Consider the following 24,686-nt stretch of genomic DNA (forward strand, 5'->3'; position numbering starts at 1 on the left):
GTCATCAAGGCGTGTTTACAACAATGTTTATTTATAGGCATTTCAGTCAATTCTTCTTCTGTACTGGTGCTCGTCGGCATTTTGATACATACGTTTTTGGACAAATTATTAACTGAAAGCATTGCTAATGTGCCGAATTTGCCTGCACTAACGTTACATGGTTAGCATAGTGACATTGAAGCGCAAATGTAAACAATTATGATTTTCTTCCTGGTTGGTAGAGAATGTCACGCAACCGTGATCGTCCTACGTGTCATGAATGTCACTTTCGTGCAAAATGGAGTTTTTTTGCCTTCTGCCTACGGATTATATACTTCATGTCGACAGTTCAGATTTCTCCAACCACAGGTACGATTGCACGTTTTTCTTTTGTTGTGTAAGTGTATGTCGGACATCAAAGACGGCGTGGGCAATTTAAAACCTGAAAAGCCCAAATCGGGATATTCCCTTCTGCGTTGAAATTTTGTCATCACGCATGCATTCCATTGCATCTAAAAGGACTAACAGTTTTACAGACAAATATTTTGATTAAGTGCATAACTAGCACACACTCATACATTAAATAATTGGCATATTGTCAGAATGTTGATATTCGCATTATGATACTTAAAACCAAATTTTTAATAAACATCGATATCCCGGGCCATATTTCGTATATTTGATAGCAAAACAGACCGGCTTTATTTTCGATGAAGTTAAGTTTTGCGAAAATATAAGTAGATCTAAGGTCCTATTATTGTTAATAATATATAGAAATCACGTGTTTATATCGACTAGTTTACTCGCTGTGGGTATATTACGTAAAGAGACTGTATGTATGTGATAACAATGATGAACACGACCCATTTCATCGTTCAACAGGGCAGGTAGCAGATACAAGTATGTCCTTGTTAGAACATTACACTTACTTCGACTTTAATGAGACTATTAGATGCTTCAACCACGGTTGTACTACCGACACCAAATAATGCTATCTTGACGACTATAACGCAGCATGTTATTTTGATTAGATTTGTTTTAAGTAGCATGCCATGTATCGTATGCGGTACCCGTCATATGTACGTATCGTCCATTACTTAATGATACAATAAGCATGCCGTTGATCGTCAAAGACACCGAAATTTCTTATTTGATCATGACGTCATCATTTGAGAGATTCACCAACATGAACTTGTAACCTCGGAGATGAAACAGCGGAACACTTCTTCCTTTGTCCAATGTTCAATGACTTACGATCAAAACTCAGAAACCAATTTATTAACCCTAATATTTCCCGTGATCATTTTAATACCATACCCTTATTACACGGTTGTCATGATTGTAATGAAGAAAAAAATCCTATTTATTACAATATATGTCAGAATACATTACTGAAACTGGCAAATTTGATTAAAGTACTTAAAGTTTGTTCGATGTATCGGGGAGATACACTATATTTATTGTTTATATGTTTTGTTAAAATCACTGTACCATACCGGAATCGTTTGGAGATGGCTTACATAGGCTTTGCCTGATGCCAAATCATTTTGCTTCTTTTGCAATACAATTTGTTGAAATGACGTCATGATAATGAAAGTCAAATAATTTCTACGAAGATTGAAACCCCTCCGTTTAGTAACTTTGAAGACCCTCTGGTAAACCAAGAAGATTAAAGCACTTCTGGTAAAAAATCTGTATACCCCCCCCCCCCCCCCCCCCTTTGGTCATCAAGATAGATTGATATTTTTTGGTAAAACACTCCTTCTGTAAACAACTTATAATTCACTCCATTTGGAAGATAAAATTAATGAATCACCGGGGTTATGTAGACAACGTATATTAAAGTCTCTCTCGTAAACAACGTAGATTTAAGCTGTTTTGATAAACAACAAGGTTGAAGGCCCTTTGATAAACGACGTAGATTAAGGCTTCGTTGGTAAACGATGACGACTGAAGCTTCTGTAGGTAATGCCCTTCGATAAACAATACAGAGTGAAACACCCCTCTCCGGTAAACAATGCAGATCGAATCCCCCCCGGTAAGCGACGTAAATGGAAGTTTTTCTGGCTAGCAACGTAGATAAAGCTCCTTTATGTAACCGCTTTAATACGACTCGCAACAGACATTGACGCCAAACTGTGGTAAACAACGTAGATTGAAGCCCCTTCGGTAAAGGGAAGTCCTTGTTGTCATAACAGAAATTGAAGCCCCTAAAGTAAAAAAAAACTTATTTAAAGTTCATATTGATGTACATTAGATAAACGACAGATTGAAGCCGCTCTGGTAAATAACTAGATTGAAAACGAAGCTCCTCTGATAAACATAGTGGATTGCAGCAACTTCAATAAACAATGCAGATGTTAGATTAACATATTCAATCTTCGCTGGAAAACAACTGAAAATGAATACAACATAGACTAGTGTTATTCCTATAAGTAATCCTCTGGTAAAATACATAACTTGAAGGCTCCCGTTAAATCATGTATGGTGAACGCCCTTACATTGTAATTCGTATATGTTTTAATAATATATTCGTTAAGTTTATTTAGGGGTTTAGAATGACCATATTCTTGATAAATGCTAGGATTTGTATCACTTGATGAAGAACTGTCTGTGATATCTTTTGTAAAGAAAAATATGGATTTTTTTTCTTTTACTTATGCTAATACAAAAAAACAAATATCTGAAAATGAAACGCAATTGTCCTGAGTTATTGAATGTAACCTACCAGAGCCTTTGTTAAATATGTACTACGTCTGCTAACGTTTTGCCTTTTGGTTTTAACTTGAATAGTGCTTGAGCAGCCCCGATATTAAACTGGATTGATGAATCTAGTTTAGTAGGAATAATACTTCTTCAATGACTTGGTATTTTCGGGATATTTTTTGTATTGGTATGAACATTCTGCTGCTCATCAAATACTATGCGTGACATCATCGTGGGATCATACATTCCATTTAACCATCGTTAATGCTACATTTTGTGTTATGGCACAAATGAATTATGACATAAGTTCCATAAGCAGAACGTGCATCTAAATCATGGTATGTGATGTTGCATTTGCGTTTACAAAAACACAAACAAACTTACAGAAATATTCCATTCCGTAAATCGCAAGGTCTTAAAATACACAAACGTAAATAAAGAAGTTTATGCAAAACATATAACTAGAATGTCAAGTTAACATGTCGAGATATTTTGTCATATTGACGGCTAGATGCTGGATAAATGAGTAACATAAGAAAATATAAAGTTGTATACTTGTCTCGTTAATATTTTTTTGATAAATCATGGCTAGCTAATCGAGAAATGTGCAAGGAAACTCAGTTATATTTTTGTTCATGTATAACACATCTCATAATGCGATCGTATCTTTGCAACATTCACCTCAAAACTATGTTATAAAATGTTTATTAAATTATATAGTCATTGATAAACAGAGTGTTTAAATCTGCACCTTGCAGTTTATAGCACGATCTTATGTCAAAACAAATGTTTATTTAATTACATGGGCATGTGTTGGTAATAAACCAGTGTGGTTAGTGTACGTTTAACCTTGATAGAGATAGTGATTCCGCCTGATTTGCACAATTTGACAATAAGGTTCTGCAAAGCATTTTTCTAGTTGATAAACACGCTAATGTAGTCAATTAAAGTATATCCCTTGTTTGCAATACCCATGTGTATATTGTCCTTGCCTGTACCATAACGTGTTTTCTATTTCATTTCAGTAAACACCAGTCTTGATTCGAAAGTCACAACAAGTCAAAGTTCAGATTTTGAAACTGACTACAGAAGTGACAAGGCAGTAGATGGCTGTACTAAACGGACGCTCAGAAGTGGTTGTTGCTCACATACAAACGTGAATCCTGCACCAAATGAAGCTTGGTGGCAGATTGACCTTGGTGATCAAGTCGTCATCGAAGACGTCAAGATATATTACAGAGGTGATGTAAACAAATAAATACTCTCTATAAACACTTACATAACTAAAAAGTAGCTAGACACTTTATAATCATCAGGTAACCATATAATACCTTGAAGTGGTTTCGTTTAATGTGTGAAAGAAAGTAAGTATACTTGTTACTAGCAGCATTGTTTAACTACACACATAAAACTGTTACTAATATACATGTATATGCATGTCATATCGTAATGGATTTTTTAATCCGAGTTTTAGATTTTTTCTCGCATCGTTTGACTAAACCAATGCAGAACGAATGCTTGGTTTTTAATCTGTTGGTTGATACACTGTTATCAAGTATCAACTAAGTCAGCATTTGATATGAAACGAAGGGAAAATAGTTATGTTCCCAAAAAGCGGGACTGTGCCGTAAAATTTTGGATATATCTGATACTAAATGTATCCATTTCAAAATGGGTTTTTTCTCATTTTTCATAAGTAGATACCATTCAATTTTCTGTTCTATTATCGATCAATATTCCTGGCACGTGGTTCTATAAATAGATTGTGAAGTAGAGTCATATAGTTACATTGCCTCTTAAAGAGTAATAACACTGTAGCCTAAAAGGAACGTTAGCATTTTTCGGATACACGATCAATATAAGTAGAAAATTATGTATTGTTAAATTGAATAAATCAGGGATTTTTTTTCGTCTTCAAACTAACATTATTTTTTGGAAAAATAATCTTCTGCAAATAATACCAAATTAATAAGCGTTGCGTGGCAAGTCATCTTTTCGTAAATATTTCTTACCTCAAGTTGTCCGGGTGACCACATTGAACAGCCAATGACGCCACTTTACAGTAAAACTGACATAAGCGTGTCATGTTAAAATTACCTACATACAAATAGTCTTTCAATATTGCCTGCTAATTCCCTGTGCTGCTCTTCCACAATTGTTCAGTTTGTTTGGTATTATCCTGTTTTTGGTACACTGGTATGAAGCCTAGCGTCCTCATATTTAGGTAAACTCATATAATTTGATGCGTACATCTCAATCTAAGATTTCTTGCATGGACACACATTAAACAACAGTATCAAAAATTTACCCGGATTCAAATATTTTTTTAAGATGGAGACGTGTTACATAATTATATATGTATACATCGTTTGCCAAAATATGATAATTACTGAATCTGAATAGGTTTCCATCCTATTATATCTTAAATTAATTATATCAATTTCATATCATACACAGCTAGACTGTTTTGAAAATTAATATAGAAACAATACACAAATAGATATAAAAAAAATATTTTATTTTACAATGTTATAGCATATGCAGATTTTGCTAACATTTTAAGTTATTCTTCTTTCATATTTGTATAGTGTTGAAGGCCAATTGAACGTACGAAATGACATATTATCGAAAGTGCAATTAAATACCGAGGTCATCTGGGGATAGATTTCTCCTTTCCTGGCTGTGTACAATTACACACTAGCCACAAATCAAGTCTTGCTACATTTTAAAAAGCACTAACTAATCAGAGTCTAAAATGCTAATTAAATATGTGCAGATTTCTCTTACAATCACACTTTAGTCGTCGAAAGTTGTAAAAGCATGAAATCTGTAATGAATATCAGATAGTATTTCAGAAAGTTTAAGTGTATAAACGAAAATCGGACAGGCTGACGGACGTCCGGAAAGATAAACCGATTGCTGTATATAAGACAATAATTCGGACTGGTGATTATGACTTAATTAGTACGGTGATGCCATAATAGTAATGTTGGATATAGCTAGTCATTATCCAATATTCCTGATATTTAAATTCTGCTACATGACAGTACATGTAGGTTAGTGGTTGCATTATTTTCCAATAATATTCTGTGTAATACTTTCTGACCGGTTATTTAATAATATTGTTAAATTTGATCTGTGCATACTTTTAATAAAATTTTATCTTTCCACTAAATCCAATGTGTATTGTTATCTTCTAATATTCGTGGTATATATATCACATTTTTACAAAAGAAGTAGAAACGTAATTTTTTGAAATTATATCAATACAATAAAGCATTGTATGTATTAAGTTTGGAAATGTAAAATGTAGTAAACCATAGAAAATGTGTTACCCTTCATTGTTTGCAGATTGATTCCTTATCTCTAATAATGTTTAATACTGATTTACTGTAACGTCGCTAAGTCATGTATATCATGTCAAGTTGACGTCTATTTGAGCCCGCCTGGTCCTGGCTTTTGGTATGCTTGGTCTCCGCAGTTTTGTGGTTGTTGCTCTAGGTTGTTATAAACAACACCAATTCAAGAGTACAATTCAACTTAAAACTTGTATTAGTTCAACAAAATATTTATATTTATATTTTGGTACATATATATGTACACTTTCTCTCATACAGAATGACACCAAGTATTTCCTAATGCACCTCACTCCAACACCAGGATCGAAAGAGCCTATTGGAGATTATTAGCAAATATATAATTTGAGAGAATGACAGTTATTTTACTTTTCTAACACTTGAGTTCACACGAAAGTGCCAAAAACTACTAAGATAAATATCATAGTATATTTATATGTATATATCACAACTAAAGTTTTATTTACCTATCACATATTTCTATTGAAGAATGTTTAAGATTAATGGAGATTATTGGAGACATGAATTATTTCACTATTATTATTATACGTAACACAGTATGGGGAATGTTCTTTACAAGAACACCCTAGTGTCTAAATAGTTACCTCGTCACTGCAATCCATTGTTGGCAAAAATTGGTAAATATTATAATATAGTTGAACGCGGCGAGGTAAGGTATGTCGACCGTCTCGTGAGAGGAGTAAAACTGCTATCCTTGAATATCTGCGGTTCACAACTATTTATACTATTAGCTGACCCGTATGTTATAATCCTTTGGTTTTTACCTTCTCCAATAGCAATGCTTACATAAGATAAAATCCGAGAGTTCCGAATGCAAAACAAATATGGCGTTGTACAAAGCAGATGACAGCCGTCTAACAGTTTACAATCTTCCGATTATGATCGATTGGAAACGTATCAGGATAAAAGTTTTGGCACATTAATGACACGAAACATTCTTCTTTTTGAGAAATATTGTCTTGATATTCGTGTACAATTATTATAGAAACCGAAGCGAGAATAGACCTCGAGTATGAGACTGATCACTGTAATATTTCAAGATCGCGATCGGTAGCTTGTCATAATATGCCAATACCCAAGCAACATATAGTATATTAATTTCAACTACATACACTCTTTCCTCAAGAAATACAATATTCATACAAAACATCTTCATTCATATAGCGATGATAATCGTTACAAATAAACTTTGTCATTGATTTTGTCAAGATTGTCATAACATTTTACATTGGTAAACCGACAATAATATGTACTACCTAAACTGTAATGATTTACAGATTGTAATAGGTAGGGTCATTACATTACTATAAATGAATTTTATCACATTTTCCTATTATATAATCGTTCATATGTAAGAACATATGTGCTTCATATGACATTTATTCCTCCTAACTTGTTTTCCAATTCAACTTAATTGAATGTTCAAAATGCATATATTCTAAAAAACTACCGATTACAGATACTGGACGTATCTTTTAGATCTTATCAAATGTAAGTGTGTTCTTGTCAATCTTGTTTAGCCTTTTTACTATCCGAAATGTTCCAAACACAAAATTATGTCAATGTATTGACCACGTGCCTTTTTGTGACCAGTTCATGTATGACTGGTTATCTAAAGCTTGTTGCAATCCCTGTAATGACTGCAACAATTGGTATTTATGCTTTCCTCAAATAACGTCAATTTTGCCATATTAATATTACTACATATTTATAATGTCAATCAGATGTGTAGGCTATGTTTGTCACTGTAAGGAGGGCGATTTCATAATCTCTTTATGTTTCCAAATTTCCATTGTTTGTAAGATATATACCATCGAAAATTATGAAATTAACGGTCAAAAGTGTCAAACATGTTAAACAAAAAATCCTCAAATGACATTTTATGAAGAACGAACAGATAGAAATTTTAGGTAAAGTACTGCACAGTTTAAAAAAATAACCTTGACATACGTTCTAGGTTTTATGAGTCAACAATGTTATGATAATGTAGTTAAAAGTTTATGGTACTTATGTAGTAGCATGAAGTGTTTTACTTGTGCATATATATCCTTTGTTTCCTTGAATGAATTACCTTAACCAGTGTGGAAAGTGTCATAATTTGGTTTGTCAAACTTCTTAAGAAAGCTATTGAAGTTAATGGAATAAAGATACTTCGTATGTACTGTTACCTTGACTGCTACATGGCAATTTATCCTGACAAACTGTGAAGTTTACGGATGTGCAATTGTGATACCAAACAATATTGAAAGGCATGTGTGAGCGATACATGCACATTTGATCTCTTGTCTAACATTCAAGATATCCTGTATTTATAGCAACACATTGATCGATTATAGTGAGATTATATAAATAATAGCATTTTCATATGAAAGGGTTTGATTGAAAAAAAAAGGTTATATTAAAAAATCACAGACAGTGGACAAAAATCAGTCCAAACTATCTGGGGTTACTTTTAATATGCAAGTTTTTAAAGATATTTCTTTCATCAATGGATTAAAGGCATAGAAATGGTATTATGGTTGCAACTTTGAATTCAGATAATAATTAGCTCCATGCATACATTTCTGGGGAACACCTTCACATCTCTAACACAATAGTTCGACGTAAAGATTTTCAACAGATGGAATAGTTGGAACTACTTCTGTTACAGAAACATTCAAATGTAGGGATATATTTTAATAGGGGATAATATTGCAGATTATTCAGAAAAAAAGTACATCATTTATCTGTTGATAGATTCTTGTGTTTTACAAGGGTTGTAACGACTTCATACAAAGATTTTCCGAAAGAAATCGACAGTAATCAAGGTCAGCATTCGTGTTACTACATGTAGCTGTATGCAGTAAAAAATATTTAACCGGTTATTTTTTGTCTGCATCTGTTTACAGCTAAAATCAGCGAAAAAATAGATAACATTGTAAACCAGTTATGAAGTATAAGAAAAAAATAATTAAGAAATGGCTACTGCTGTCTGACAGGATACATATTATATATTAATGGAATGAAAGCCGAAACGAAACATATTTGTATTCCAAATACCAATACACTTAAACTTGTGATTATTGACATTTTTATTCATTCAGATGAGGCTATATTAGAGCAAAAAGGTCGATTCGCTGGTTATCAAATATACCTGTCAAATACTACAACAGATTGGAGAAACAATGGCAGTTGTTATACAGACACACCTTCTGCACCATGTGTGGTGGAGCTAACTCCACGAATCACATCATGTACAGGCAACACCCGATACCTGACAATTTACGTCGACCGTCGAACACTAGCTTACTCTTGGTACTCTACACAAGCTTTCCTGGAGCTCTGTGAAGTACAAGTTCATGGTGAGTGTATTCGTGCAGTAGTTTAATGTGAACCATTGATACGTCATATGATTTATATAGTCTCCATTTTGTTGTATTGTGTGTTTATGTCATTTGTGCCCTGAAAAGTTAAATCAACGAACTAAAGATTTTGTTTGAGAGAAATAAACTAAATTTACAAGAATGAAACATAGGAACATTTTGTGTCGCAATTTGAACAATTCACCACCCGGGCTTTTATGTTCCTTGTTAGTGGTGATTTTGGCTTAACAGAAATAACATGCTTCGTTCCTGGTAATTTGTCTGGAATGTGATGCAAATTACTTTAATCCATACTACACGTTGTTTGAGATATCCAGATTCAATCCCTATATCAGGTTTTTATCAAATATCGAAATATCTAAAATATTTTGCTGCGCCACTTTTATTTATAATGTCAGTAAGCTATCAGACTGATGTTCACCACACGATGTAACGTACCTGTACGCGTCACGGTTTTGGAAATCTGCTCGTCTAGATAATGGCTTTAATATTATAGAAATAAACAACATTATGACAAAGATTGCAAGAAAATCATAAAACCAAAACCTATCGTTGGTTTGGATCACCATGTTATGCAAAGGGAGACAAATCTTACGAGAAAAAAAAAAATAACGAATTTCGAAAATATTAGAGTAGAATCAAATGAGTATATTTTTCACATGTGTACCTATTGAACATCACGAAACATGTACATTTAAAAAAAAATCAAACTTGACTGGGAATAGTACCTGCGATTTTTAAAGACTTTGTTATGTTCTGGCCTGGGGACAGAACCTATGGCCTTCCTCACCTGAACGAACGTTAAACTTTAAAGCTAAAAGTGAGGTATTGCCAAGTAAGGCACTATGAAATAAAAGGTTGCTAGAGGTAGTGGGAAATGTAAAGATCCCAAATATTGTAATGGTGCAGCAGATTTATTTTGGTCGCTTTCGTGACCTAAAATAGAAGACACTAAAGCTTATCCCAAATTCTGCAGAGGTTTTTCACATCAATCGGCTCTTACGGTACATGCAGTGGATAGCAGGAGGTGTATTCATTTCTCGATCCCCGATCTACATGGGTGTCCCCGATTGGACGTGAAAAGGTGTTGAATCACTATCCCGACCACGTGCGTTTTCTCCGGGTACTCTGGTTTCCTCGCGCATAAAATAATATAGCTCGTTTAAGAAGGAAAGGATTTTTGTACATATTGCATCAAAAGAGATACAAATTTCAGGTTGTCCAGTAGGGAAATATGGTGACGGAGATTGTGATTCAAACTGTGATCCAACCTGTGTTAATAGCCAGTGTCATCCTAACAGCGGTCAGTGTTCATGTAAGTTAATTCATTTTGAGTAGATTTCTTAACTTTTATAGACGAATGTTTATATCGATATATATCACACAAATGTGGAAAATTGACAAAACTCCAGTAAATTATACAAAAATGTGTTATTCACAAGATGACGTTGCGTTTTGCACAACTATTGTCATTGTTTCAAATATTTAGTGTTACTAGGCACCTGAAGAACAAATACACTGAACATTCGTCATTTACACATTTATTTATATATCATTAGAATATAAGATTTTTTCTTTCGTTGAAATACAAATTACATTACGAATGTTTACCATTAAGATGTTTACTATTATTTTTCTTTATCTCATTTTTTCTTGATTTCAATGAAATGCCATTGCCTTGAAAATATTATACTTACTGTTATTAATACTACCATTTGATAATTGTAGTTTGATACTTTGAATCAGCAGTGATTACTTAATAACATATCATACACTGTAACGTCTTATTATTTTTAGACTGTGCGCCGGGATTTTATAAGTCTGGGCTTGTTTGTACAGCATGTCCGACAAATTGTTTGAATGGCGTGTGCAATGTGGAGTCCGGTCTTTGCTCAGGTAAATAAAAAGTCATAATACTGGTATCTAAGATTAAAACATACAATACTTGTTTGGGTGATTTTATAATGAACATGCAGTGATGTGTAGATATACAAATAATTACGTTATAGTATATTTTTACTCTTGCTGGCTTAACTGATTTTTGTATTGCTTTCCTAGTGTCTCACTTTCAGCCATTACTGCGACTAACATTACAGTACTAAGACACATGTCATCATCTTATTTACTTTGTGGTGTAGATTATACATATATAAGCGAAAAATAAATTGAAATTGTAGTAATGAATTTTGAAATACAATTATTATGACACCATGTACTGGCGATCGATGTGATCAATATTGGCCAGCAAAGTAAATCGTATACAAAATAAACAAGATTATGATGTTATTTGAATCAGTCAATTTAGATTTAGTTACAGTAACTTACAGATAGAATATGTAAGGTTTGAACCACTCTACATTTACTATAACGGTGTTTGTGACTTTGGAGGAAAACACATCATAACGCCCGTGCGCTACCAAATCTGTGTCAATCACATATACTGTTAATGTCATTTCAATGGAAATCAATGAAATATACATTGTCTTACATCTATACAAATATCTTAGTCACCCTTTTAGTAATAATTTGATAATTCAGAAGAATCTCCTAGAAGAGATGAAAGTACTTAAGTCTCGTTGTTGAGAATTTTTCACATTACATTATATATATATATATATTTGTAACATTTTGTTAGAGCTATGTTATACTTAACTGGTATTTTTATTGATAAATTTGATGACATATTAACCGATATTTTCAGAATATGAGGTTAGATTCTATGGCAGTTTTTCTCACATAGCAATATCCCCGCCCCACAACATTTCGGTGCTATCCCGAATTAAAATCACTAACGATTTACCTCACATTGATGTTGATATGAAAAGTCTGTGAGTTTGTTAGTGAATTGTCACGCCTATACAATTGATGTTATCGATTTTATAGGCGTTTTCAAACTAAATTGGTTCTCCTTGTACAGCAAATGTTGTAATATTATATTCATCTCTATAATCAGCAATGATCCTTACTTTCTTAATCCGTTGTTTGTTAAAGTATTGCAATGTTTGGTAAACCGGCATTTTTGTTAGTGGGCGTGCGTTTTTGTACCTTATGTAACGAAGTACAAAAGCTTTTCTCCGATACCTCACTTCGTGTATCTCGTTTTACACGTACATGATCATTTTCAACGCCAATTAAAAAAATGTTGATGTATACCTCATTTTAATGTTGTATTGTTGAACAATGTGTGTCCAACACGATTTTTTTACCGTGTCTTAAAATGACCCCGTTTTAAAACTGTTTGCCAAGAAATGTTCAACATTCGTTTGTTATAGTAAGGACATGCTTATCAAACTCAATTGCTGATGCATTGAAGGTAAATGACTGTTTGTAGAATGTGTGCCTGGTGTGTATGGCCCCAACTGCACTCAGACCTGTCCTGTCAGCTGTCAAGACAAGTGTGAAAGAAACACCGGAGAGTGCAATGGTATAGTTATTTGTTTCTTGTTTGATTAGCTTAAAATGAATCATATTGAATGTGAATGTGAATTTCATAAATATTTGACTCGAGTTCTGCTCTAGTTGTTTCAACATATAACAAGGAATTTACATTTTAACTTTTTTTTTATTTCAGCAACTGTATGCTATAGCATTATGCGTTCCTATAAGTTCGTCACGTATTGTAAATATTCTATGTATAATGTACGTTAACTGTATTGTCTATGTCACGTGATGTTCGTAATATAAATTGTTTCACGTGTTGTATGTTTCATGTAGTGTCCATGTCATGTGATGTCCGCGACCTGTGGTCGTGCAAGCCGGTATAAAAGTGTGTATGCTAGTGTCTCCTCTTGGTTTTATTGGTCAGTAGTCTTTGTGTGTATTTCGCTCCAAAACTACTGATTCTGCACAATCACATGACGTTTTATGGACATGGAAACAATTGGGACAAGATACTGGAGGCATTGAAATATCCCGTATGTACCATTATGATTTTAAAAACATGATAGTAAGCATCATAATTCTTGCTGAAATTTACATTGTACGAGTTAAATCAATAACTAACTAGTTGAACTCATTTTTTTGAGAATAGACATTTTTTTCTAGGAAAATATCAAAATGATTTATGTATATGCATTTAATCATATATTTTATTTATTTTTACAGTTCTCTATCTTCACACTTATTCTATTGAATATATAGAGCCAGGTAAAACTGGTCATTTTAATACTTTGTAATATGCACTGTCAAATTTAATATAGTGAAAATATACTGATAAAAAATTGAATACCTGCTATATATTTAATTTCACACGTGTTTTCCGGGTTTGTTTGGTTCTGCATAATTAATGGACCCCATCGCACTCTGTGCACATTTGCGCGCGATGTGCGGATGATGTTCTATGAGTTGTGCGAATACACAACCGTGCTTACACTTTTGTAATCGTATATTGCGTAAGCATAGGATTCATCAAAACATAAACTTGGGTAATCGATTGTGATCTCAATTTATAATGAGTTGTACACTTCATTATTTTGTAAATGATGACTGACTTTTTAAGTAATTAATATAGATGGTAAAGTGAAATGTTTCTGGTCTATACATGTTAAACAGTATTTATTTGTACACATTTTACTATAATCTGTGTATCTTATCTTTGCAGGGTTTGATCATGATGCTTATTGAAAATGTACATCAAGATAGAGAAGAATGTATACTCAAACCTTTGTTACAAACACCCATTGGAGGAGAATTTATTTTAAAAGAAACGCTATATACCGTCACTTATGATTCATTTTATATATATGTAGTATTCTTCTGTAAATTATCGAAGTCTTAGTTTATTTATATCATTACCCTACTTCATATCTTTATCTTCACCTTTAAACATATCATTTTATCAATATACAACTCCGTAATTGATGTTCATATGATATTTATGTAATGATACAATCAAATAATAAGCTTATATATACCATCAGCTTTGTTAAGAAAAACAGTATATTTGTATGCGTAAACATTTGTTTGTTTTCTTCTCATGCACCCCAAGAGTTGGAAGGTCGAGACTAGCTTGTGACCCTATCTGTCAATTGAGCGGAAAATGCAAGCAAACAGATGGCCATCTTAAAGGTAGGTGAACAAATGCATGTACTAACTCAAATTGAACAACAATTATGCAACTGTTCAAAAGCTAAACAATGTCAGGAAAGTCAATTCAGTAAAACGTTTTTTCTTCGTTATAATGTCATAGGCTTGATAGTGATGAATTCGTGTTATGTTATTATTTTTACCAATCGCCTTATTCCTGATATGCAGTAATTCAAATAGCATGGTGAATGGTTCCTTTTAACAATATGCTATGTATATATATTCAACACTATACCCTGTATATACCTTTAGCAATCAGCTATGTTTAGCTTAAAATTCATTGTCGCATATTATTATCCTTCATATTTCTTCATGACGTCTTAATAAATTCCATTTAAAAATTAATAAATCAATTTACTATTCTATGGGATGTATGTATGTATGTACTACTGGATGCCTGAAGAGGGCCTGAGTAAAGATTTTAATAAATATTATAGTTTTANGAGCGGGTGGAGAGCAACGCCATGTCAACTCGTGAAGTGTAAACACCATGCTGAAATTGTGCGACAAATGGGACACTAAAACGCACAGTACAGCTGTGGTGAGTACCGTACCTATCAACACATTTACATATCATCTTTGTAATTGTTTTTAACCTGATGTGTAGTTATAAAGCGAAATTTTACATAGTGAGCTATTTATAGATACAATGAATCTATTTGTGTTGGGTAAAAACAGATGCTCTCATTAAATTTTGTGTGTTTAGTTTATATAGTGATTTATACAATAAGTACACATGTTATATGAAATCCTACAGCACTATTTTACATTCGTTTGATATTGTTTATATAGTGAATACAGTTAATACACACGGTAGCTGGTATTCGTTGTTTAGTAGGAACGCACGTGTTAGTGCGTGTTAAGTATTAAGGGGTCATACCGTACTTGTGTGTAGTTTATAGTTAAAATATTTTCACTTGCATATTCATATTAAATTAAGTCAGTTTCATTGTAAATAGTATAGGATAGCATGCTAATACTATTCAGTTGGTTATTTGTATTGTATTGTAGTTAAATCCCAGTAAGGATTGATACCATATTGGATATCAAGGTATAGTCTGGGGAAGATGACTTAGCTAAATGGTTTTTGGAGGCCCTCAAGAATTCCAACAGTGAACTAAACATCTTGTATGTGAAACACACTAAATTGACATGAACTAATTCCAAGGTAATATTATGTGTCGCAATTTGAACAATTCACCACTCGGCTTCGATGCTTTTTCAGGCTATTTAGGCTATGTTATGGATGCTTGTGCTTGACAAAAATAGCATGCGTCGTTACTGGAAATTTGTCTGGTGTGTAGCAAATTAACTCCAATGCATACGATGTTTGAGATATCCAGATTCAATTAATATATCGGCACTAAGCTATCAGACTGATATTCATCACACGATTTGACGTGCGCATCATGATTGTGGAAATATTGTCGTCGTTTGAAGAATACCTTTAATAAACACCAAAATCAATCATTTGTTTGGATACTCAGGTAATGTTAAGAGAGTCGAATCTCACGACAGAAAAAAAAGATTTTGGAAAATATTTGAACAGTACAAAATGAAATGTGTACTTATTCACAATCACACATGTTCATTTATAAAAACAATTTTGACTGATATTCATATTGTAATTGTATTTCAATATAACTGTTCGTTCATATTAATATTAATTAACAATAGTATTTATTAAGCAGCATTAATGTCTACATCCAAACAAATTTCAAAAGACAGTTGTCAAGACATTTATCGGCAAAAACAACAAAATAGAAAAGGTAGGTCGGGTGGCGCAATGAATAATGCACTTGCCGTTCAGCAAGATAGCCGGGTTCCATTCATCGATAGGACATTAAAAGATGTTGAGTTACTTGCCCGACCACGTGGGTTTTTTTCTTGTTCTCCAATTAGACCCAACATTAAGACGTTTTGTATTTTTCAATCCCGGCTACAAAGGTGATTATTGCAAGATGGAAGCACAGGCTTCATACCTGTTGTATAATCAATAAAATTCTTATTGTTTTATTAACAGATTAAAACATAAACAAAACAGTATGTGTTCATCGCATGTATTCCTAAACAAAGTTTTAAAATCTTAATGAATTCTGCCCACATATTAATAAGCATCGCAACTAGTTAAAATTAAGACGAAGCTCAGTTCACTTCTAACAGACATGTAATTGTCATTTAAGTGTAGGATTTAGTATTACAATATCAACGATTTTAATTTATTTAAAACACGAAATATCTGATCAGTTTATTTTGTGTCACTTTATATACTATGTTCAAGGTTCTTTTTTCATATTTCTGTAACACATGTTCAGTTAAACAACTTTGCTCTTGGATTGTTTTGTTACAGATGCTTTCTGTGAGTGATGATGAACTTCACAAAATTCCTTCCAAGAATTTTAATAATTGTTTGTATTGGTATTCCTATTTTAAAAGTACGATATTTGTTTATTTTACGAATAAACTGATAACAGTTGTTAAAGAAGAATATGATTTTTCTGTAGACATTGCATCTTAAGAAATACAAATTGCAGGTTGTCCAGTAGGAAAATATGGCAACAGTAACTGTGATAGCAATTGTGATACAACCTGTGTTAATAGCCTGTGTCATTCTAACAGCGGCCAGTGTACATGTAAGTAAATACTTGACAAACAAATTAAATCACTAATGTTTACTGTTAAGAGTTTACTATTGTTTTACTTTCTCTCTATCTTTGTTTCTTTTTATTTCAATGAAGTTCCATTGTCTTTGATAAAGTTATAATAACAGTTAAATACATTTAACTATTACATTTCATTCAATTTTATCAAATTGATAATTGTAATATGATACTTTGTATAAACAGTCAAACCTTAACACACTCATAATTATAAACAGTAATGATTTATTATTTGTAGACTGTGCGCCAGGATTTTATAAGTCCGGTATTGTGTGTACAGCATGTCCGACAAACTGTTTAAATGACATGTGTAATGTGGAGTCCGGTGTTTGCTTATGTAAGTACTACACCATAATACCGGTATCTATGATTAAAACATACAATATTGTTTTTTGGTGAGTTTATGATAAGCATGCACTGATGTGTAGATATACCATGATTTACGTTACAGTATTGTTTTACTCTTGCAGGTCTCAACTGAATTACGTATTGCCCTTCTTAGAGAGTCTCACTTTCAGTCTTTACCGCGATCACCATTCAATACCAAAACACATGTCATCATTTATTTTTACTTTGTGGTGTAGTTTATACATACATTAGTGAAAACTAAATTGAACTTGTAGTAACGTGTTTTTAAATACAGCTATTTTGACACCTAGTCTCAAATGGCGATCATTGTTTTCAATATGGTCCAGCAAAGCAAAGCAAAGTAAACAATTAATATTGGCCGTATGCTAGCATACTGATTGTTTATGCGATTGCAACAGAGTTCAATAAAATTTACATATAAATATATCTTAGTCACCAAGTGGATGCTAATTTTTATACTATGGCACATTTGGTTATGTATTATATCATCTCAAAACACTTTCATATGGCCTTAATGAAATATGGTCTTTGATTTAATATTGACTTCATTTATCTTCAAAACAATCCATCAGTTTGTTAATATGTGATATCAAAGTTTTACTTTTTACACAAACAATGTATGTATCAAACGTTTCCCAACGTCAATGTATGCTATGGTGATCTTTGTGATCAACCATATTGTGAAAACTTTCAGGGGAAAATGTGTGATCAAGAAAACTTTGTTTTGTGTGCAAGAACATATGTACGTAGGCAATGCTACGATCGGTCATATTGATATTTTGATAACACTACAGGAAATAATTCCGGTTAAGATAAAATTCCTTTGACACAATCAGTAATTACAATGACATACATGTAGTTAGTTTGAAATTCTTTTTTCATATGGCTACAGATGTAGTTGTTTGCATCTTCATATATTGATATCATGGAAGACGGTAGTGCCGATTTAAACAACGATTTAGGACAAAACATGTGATCAAGGGAACGGAGTATGTTCATGTACGTAGTAAATATTACTGTTTCTTGTAATTTTACCACAATAGCAAACATGAATAGGGCTCATTACATTACATTACATTACATTACAAATATGTCGTTAAACATCCCAGTAGGTCTATATTGCCACTCCTAATGGGCTGCAAAATTCTTGTTCCTACATATCATTATCTCGTTTAGGTTTTACACAAAATGGAAGTGCCAATGGAACAAAAATATGTTGCAATTATCACAAAGTATGCTATTATAACTTTTATACTTTCCTGTAATTTAAAATAACTGTTTTGCATGAATTACCATTGACACATAGGCTTAACTTATTAATCTCTGCCTACATAGCCGATTTTATGGTTCCCTCATATCCATATTATTTGCTTTATTTTTTACAACAAGAGCATACATGATGAATAGGTAGCATATCCTATTATAAATCTCCTCCTAAATAGCCGATTTTGTGTTTCCTTTATAATTGCCTGTAATACGACTTAGATCATTTTGAAAGTTTAGTCAGGAGAAAAATAATTCAATCGTTTGTTGTAAGGTCAGGATGAAGAGAACAATTCCTTTCATGAACCTCACGAGTGTTGCACGTACTACGTAAAGCCTTTACCGTACCTGGAATTTGTTTTACCTTTCATGCAGACTTGTTTTAAAATTCTGATCTCTGATAGCTATACAATTCGTGACTTGTTTACATTACCCTCTAATTGTTTCGTTGTTTTGTTATACTATTTTTTAACTTGTTTTTAGAAATAGTTAAAAATGAATTAGTTTATATTGAATTAATCTTAAATATTTCTATAATAACAATCGTTATGACCAATCGTGTCAAGCAAATAGGACAGAGCAAATAGATGACACGAGTTATTAACCGTTTATTTCAAATATTGTTTTCCAGGACAGATCATCTGATTTAGCTGCAGCAAATTTTGAATATAGAGAAAATAACCCTCCTTTGTTGGTACCGTTATACAGATGCACGTTTGCCACTTTTTATANCCAGTAGGTCTATATTGCCACTCCTAATGGGCTGCAAAATTCTTGTTCCTACATATCATTATCTCGTTTAGGTTTTACACAAAATGGAAGTGCCAATGGAACAAAAATATGTTGCAATTATCACAAAGTATGCTATTATAACTTTTATACTTTCCTGTAATTTAAAATAACTGTTTTGCATGAATTACCATTGACACATAGGCTTAACTTATTAATCTCTGCCTACATAGCCGATTTTATGGTTCCCTCATATCCATATTATTTGCTTTATTTTTTACAACAAGAGCATACATGATGAATAGGTAGCATATCCTATTATAAATCTCCTCCTAAATAGCCGATTTTGTGTTTCCTTTATAATTGCCTGTAATACGACTTAGATCATTTTGAAAGTTTAGTCAGGAGAAAAATAATTCAATCGTTTGTTGTAAGGTCAGGATGAAGAGAACAATTCCTTTCATGAACCTCACGAGTGTTGCACGTACTACGTAAAGCCTTTACCGTACCTGGAATTTGTTTTACCTTTCATGCAGACTTGTTTTAAAATTCTGATCTCTGATAGCTATACAATTCGTGACTTGTTTACATTACCCTCTAATTGTTTCGTTGTTTTGTTATACTATTTTTTAACTTGTTTTTAGAAATAGTTAAAAATGAATTAGTTTATATTGAATTAATCTTAAATATTTCTATAATAACAATCGTTATGACCAATCGTGTCAAGCAAATAGGACAGAGCAAATAGATGACACGAGTTATTAACCGTTTATTTCAAATATTGTTTTCCAGGACAGATCATCTGATTTAGCTGCAGCAAATTTTGAATATAGAGAAAATAACCCTCCTTTGTTGGTACCGTTATACAGATGCACGTTTGCCACTTTTTATACCTTCTAAATATAATATATTATCTTTCATTTAAACTTGATTACGTATCATAAAAGGGTTTTGTACTCCTCCCTTTTGCTTCCAATTTGGTAACACCATTTTTTCTAGCATCATCGATGATTCCAAAAAAGACGAAACAACTGTATGGTATAGTTTGCATACTATATATCTTACCGAATGTCTTATAATCTACGTCCTTTTACAATATCATGATTTATTTTAATTGCTTTTCTCATATTGTTAAAAGTATATTGTTTTACATATCATTCTTCTTATTTTAGGTTGACAGAACATTATTATTTCATTTTAGGTTTACAGAAACCCGTTTTACCAATTGAACATGAAATGTCATAATGACCACAAAGTACAAAAATGTATGTCGAAATTTCTAGCTAGCGTTCTCGTTATTAAAAATTACTGTAAGACATAAATCAACATCATATNTTGACGAAGCGCATTTCCTAATCTGTTTAACCTTTTCTAGCTTGCGCCAATGGGTACCATGGCAGCCAGTGTGACCAATCATGTTCTAATAACTGTCAAGACAAACTGTGTGACCAATATAGCAGTGTGTGTATAGGTAAGTTATCAATTTGATAATTTGTTTTATCAACTTAAATATTTAACTTTATATTGAGATATCACATCAGTGTAAGAAATAGGTAGAAGTGCCTTGTTATATTAAAGTTATATTTCAATATCACAGTTTTGAGTTTATTGATACTTATCTATTTTCTCACACGATGGCTTCGCTTGACACCTGTTATCCGACAAGACTATACTGTGTTCAAGCATAACGGAATCTTACCCCTGGTACTAATTATTCCCTCGTGAATACATACAACTGGTCTTAAAACATTCTTATATTACCTAATGATTATTTCTTCATGATGTGACAAAGTCTGCAACCAGCTTTGTGATAATATACCATATAAGATAAGTATTATTATCATATATAAGGTTTATTTACTTTACAACAATTATGAAATCAGTTATGTCAACTATATCTCTCTTGTTTGCCCGGATGTTAGCGCTCGGGGGCTCTTAATGCATAAAGTTAAGTATTTGCCCTAGAGTGGATACAAATCTGGCGTTACATGTAAATTGAATAATTAACCCTTTATGTACATATGTACGTATTGTCAAGTAAACGCAAAAGTTAATATTATTTAAATTTTAATATTTCTACAGTTTTTTAAGAAAAGATATATAGTCCTTCATTGTTAATCATTTTCAAGATATACTCTATCAATACATCATGTTTACTTTTAATTAGGCTGTGAAGACCGTTATTCCGGTCCTCTTTGTGTCGCCTGCTCCCCGAACTGTGTCGATCCGGTCTGCGACAAATCGTCTGGAAACTGCATTCGTAAGTAATCAAATATTAAAAGGGGGATACACTTCTTTTTCATTAACTATCAAATATATATTTTCCAAATATTTGCTACCGTTAATTAATTTTAGACTGTTCCGATAATAATTCTGATTAGTATACACGATGATATATAACGAGAAAGTGATATAACACTTTACAGTAGGAGCTAGGAAACACCCATTTTCTACATGAGTGTTTCATATGGAATATGTCTATTTTGTATATAACTAGGAGGTAAAAATTGTAACCGTGCAGATATTTTTTCACAAGCGCAAGGTATGATTTGAACGACACTGAGATGTCCAGTTTTCTGGTTACATAGACGCTAACTATGAAAATGTATCTGGAAATAGCAGTCGTATGTACTAATATCTAAGCTGTTCTGTTTTTCCCATCAATTGTGATCCTATAAGTGACGGCAGAGTTTTGTCAAAAAAATGTATATTCTTCGTGCTTATGGTTGTATTTATTTTTCTATGTATTATAACCATTCTTTTTACTTAATAGTGAAAAAATGCCTAGTGTTCTAAATGTCATATAAAGTAGAACGAACTGACGCCGTTACTGCTTCAAAGATTACCTATATGTTGAACATATTTTATGCATATTTCCTTTGTTGCTATAATTATCTGTGAAAATTAGAAATGAAAACAAATTATAAGGGATAAATCCATTCATTGATGTGTTAAAATAGGCGGTAAAAACCGAGAAATATATACCACAAAAGTTTAGCTTTAAATACACTCTACCAGCAATGGACCAGTGATGATACATTTTGAAAAAAACCCCATAAAAGGTCAAAACATAGGTCTTAACAAAATATGTTCACGCATTTGAATCCTTGAGTTGAATCGTGACATATAGTTTCACACTAAATACCAATCAATTGTACCACACTTGCTCACATAAACTTGAAACAAAGGCACTACATTGAAATTTAGTTATGATTAAGATAATTTGTATTAACGTGTATACATCCTGTTTTGCGACATAGTCAACGCAGGAAATCTACTATTTAATCTGTAAAGTTTTGTATGGAAAAATTGCAAGATTTTATAAGCCTAACAGAACCAAAAAAAATACAATAAATATTTGACGCTTGCCAGATATTCGTTGTATATATACCGCTTTATGTATTGGATGCATTTCATTATATGTTCGCTATACTTGATATGATGAGCAATGCCTTAGATGAGAACACAACATAACTTGTGAAACAAGTTAAATTAACTATGCCTGTGCATCAAACAGTAATACACTTAAGTAATTCAGAGATATATAAACAAAGCAACATGTCGTTACTGCTTTTCAGAAATATTTTTTTGAGTTCATAACTAGTTGCTCGATAGGTATTTTCCTAGTGCTTCATTTCGCTTCAGTTATCAGTATTAACACAATTAAAATGATTAAGTTTTGGATCAGGAGTAACTAGTATACTTATTTTAAAGAACTTTTTGCCAATATAATACTTCAGAATGCCTAGCCGGATATCACGGTAGTACCTGTACTCAGACGTGTCCTACCAATTGTAAAGACAACATTTGTATCCAAGATAACAGGTTTTGTATAGGTAATAATTATATTGATAAAATGTTATAACTTCATGATTGGCATTTAGCTATATTTTTATATCAAATGTATACAAGCAGCCAATGAATCATTTGTCATGCATAGCTATATTTTTATATCAAATGTATACAAGCAGCCAATGAATCATTTGTCATGCATTTGAAAATGTGATTAGAAATAATCAATATGTTGAATATTCTTTTTCAAAATTTTTGAAGTGATTTTTTTTATATAAGATGATCACAGAAGAACTAGAGAAACAGATGAACAATTATTTTAATTATACAAATAAAGCATGTTTAGCAATTTTTTTAATTTAGTTTAAAATTTTGGTTGCAATAACATGCTAAGCTAAAATGATTGATTCGATTATTTGTTCAGTTTTTGTATGCTTATTTAAAAGCAAACAAGTATGTGTTGACAGAAGCTATCCTTTATTTAATAGTTTCCGAATTTGTTCTGGGGTTATATGGGAACACCTGCGACCAGACGTGTTCCATTTACTGCAAAGATAACTTGTGTATTCAGGGAAACGGGTTCTGTACACGTACGCTAGATTATGATTCATGCTATCTAAAATATCATTGTCGAATGTCCTCTGAACGAATGTGTAGTTAAAAATGATTGATTTTAGAAAGCAAGAACAGAACATATTTGTGTATTTGGCCGTAGGACGTGTGCACTATTATGATATTTGCAGTTGTCAAGATAAACAAACCTAGCTGACCAGACCAAATCCTAAAGATGTGATTTACAAAAACATAAAAAATATATTTGACTAGACTAGAACTTTATAGCTAGAAGCCTTAACTATGTCCGTGGTCATTCATTCCCGAACTCATAGGTTAGACATCGATCATATTGGTGCCTTTTTCAGGATGTGAACAAGAATTTCACGGAAGCACGTGCCAACAAAGATGTCCCATCGCATGTAAAGACAACACGTGTAGTCAGTTCAGTGGACAATGTGAAGGTATTGTATATTACAGTATATTGTGTATTAACATGTTACAGCTTCAGATGGATTTAAAAAGAAACACAGTAGTTAACATATCATTTCAGTTATTCATTAAAATTCATTTATGATTGCTTCGTGACTAAGAGGATTTCCCTAACAGATATAGTTATACATCTTCGTGTACTTATGACAGTAATTATCAAGTGTCTTTCAAATTGTAGGATACACATACTTTATTTTCACGATCGTTCACTTTCGTGGTATAAAGTAGTACCGAGTAACAGTCCGACAATCTCTGCTTATGTAAAAGTTCAAGGTTGTCATATGTTATGTCTTTAATTCTGAAACAAAAATCTCTTAAAG

General features: G+C 32.5%; 2 protein-coding genes across 2 annotated transcripts; both read left to right on the top strand.

Annotated features, from left to right (window-relative positions):
• The first annotated feature begins 267 nt into the window (after positions 1–267).
• LOC110441177 lies at positions 268–14,627 on the top strand. The gene is made up of 6 exons (XM_021484274.1): positions 268–348; positions 3,711–3,926; positions 9,146–9,403; positions 10,641–10,739; positions 11,222–11,320; positions 12,756–14,627. The coding sequence occupies exons 1-6, from the start codon at positions 318–320 to the stop codon at positions 12,875–12,877; spliced, it is 825 nt and encodes a 274-aa protein (XP_021339949.1). The 5' UTR covers positions 268–317; the 3' UTR covers positions 12,878–14,627.
• A 2,418-nt stretch (positions 14,628–17,045) lies between these two features.
• Positions 17,046–24,338, top strand: LOC110441176 (scavenger receptor class F member 1-like; the record flags this gene model as incomplete). Its single annotated transcript, XM_021484272.1, has 6 exons — positions 17,046–17,142; positions 17,408–17,506; positions 20,906–21,001; positions 21,698–21,790; positions 23,271–23,366; positions 24,243–24,338. Coding segments are annotated over exons 2-6 (412 nt in total), but the record flags the coding sequence as incomplete, so codon positions are not given.
• Between the last annotated feature and the right edge of the window lie 348 nt (positions 24,339–24,686).

This window comes from Mizuhopecten yessoensis, unplaced genomic scaffold, assembly GCF_002113885.1.
Source record: "Mizuhopecten yessoensis strain PY_sf001 unplaced genomic scaffold, ASM211388v2 scaffold715657, whole genome shotgun sequence".
Taxonomy (NCBI): domain Eukaryota; kingdom Metazoa; phylum Mollusca; class Bivalvia; order Pectinida; family Pectinidae; genus Mizuhopecten; species Mizuhopecten yessoensis.

Bases quoted from the DNA above. Each gene is read 5' to 3' on its own strand.
- LOC110441177 (XM_021484274.1), top strand. From the start codon at position 318: ATGTCGACAGTTCAGATTTCTCCAACCACAG. The intron at 349-3,710 runs GTACGATTGCAC...ATTTCATTTCAG, and splicing joins TCAGATTTCTCCAACCACAG to TAAACACCAGTCTTGATTCG. The intron at 9,404-10,640 runs GTGAGTGTATTC...TACAAATTTCAG, and splicing joins CTGTGAAGTACAAGTTCATG to GTTGTCCAGTAGGGAAATAT.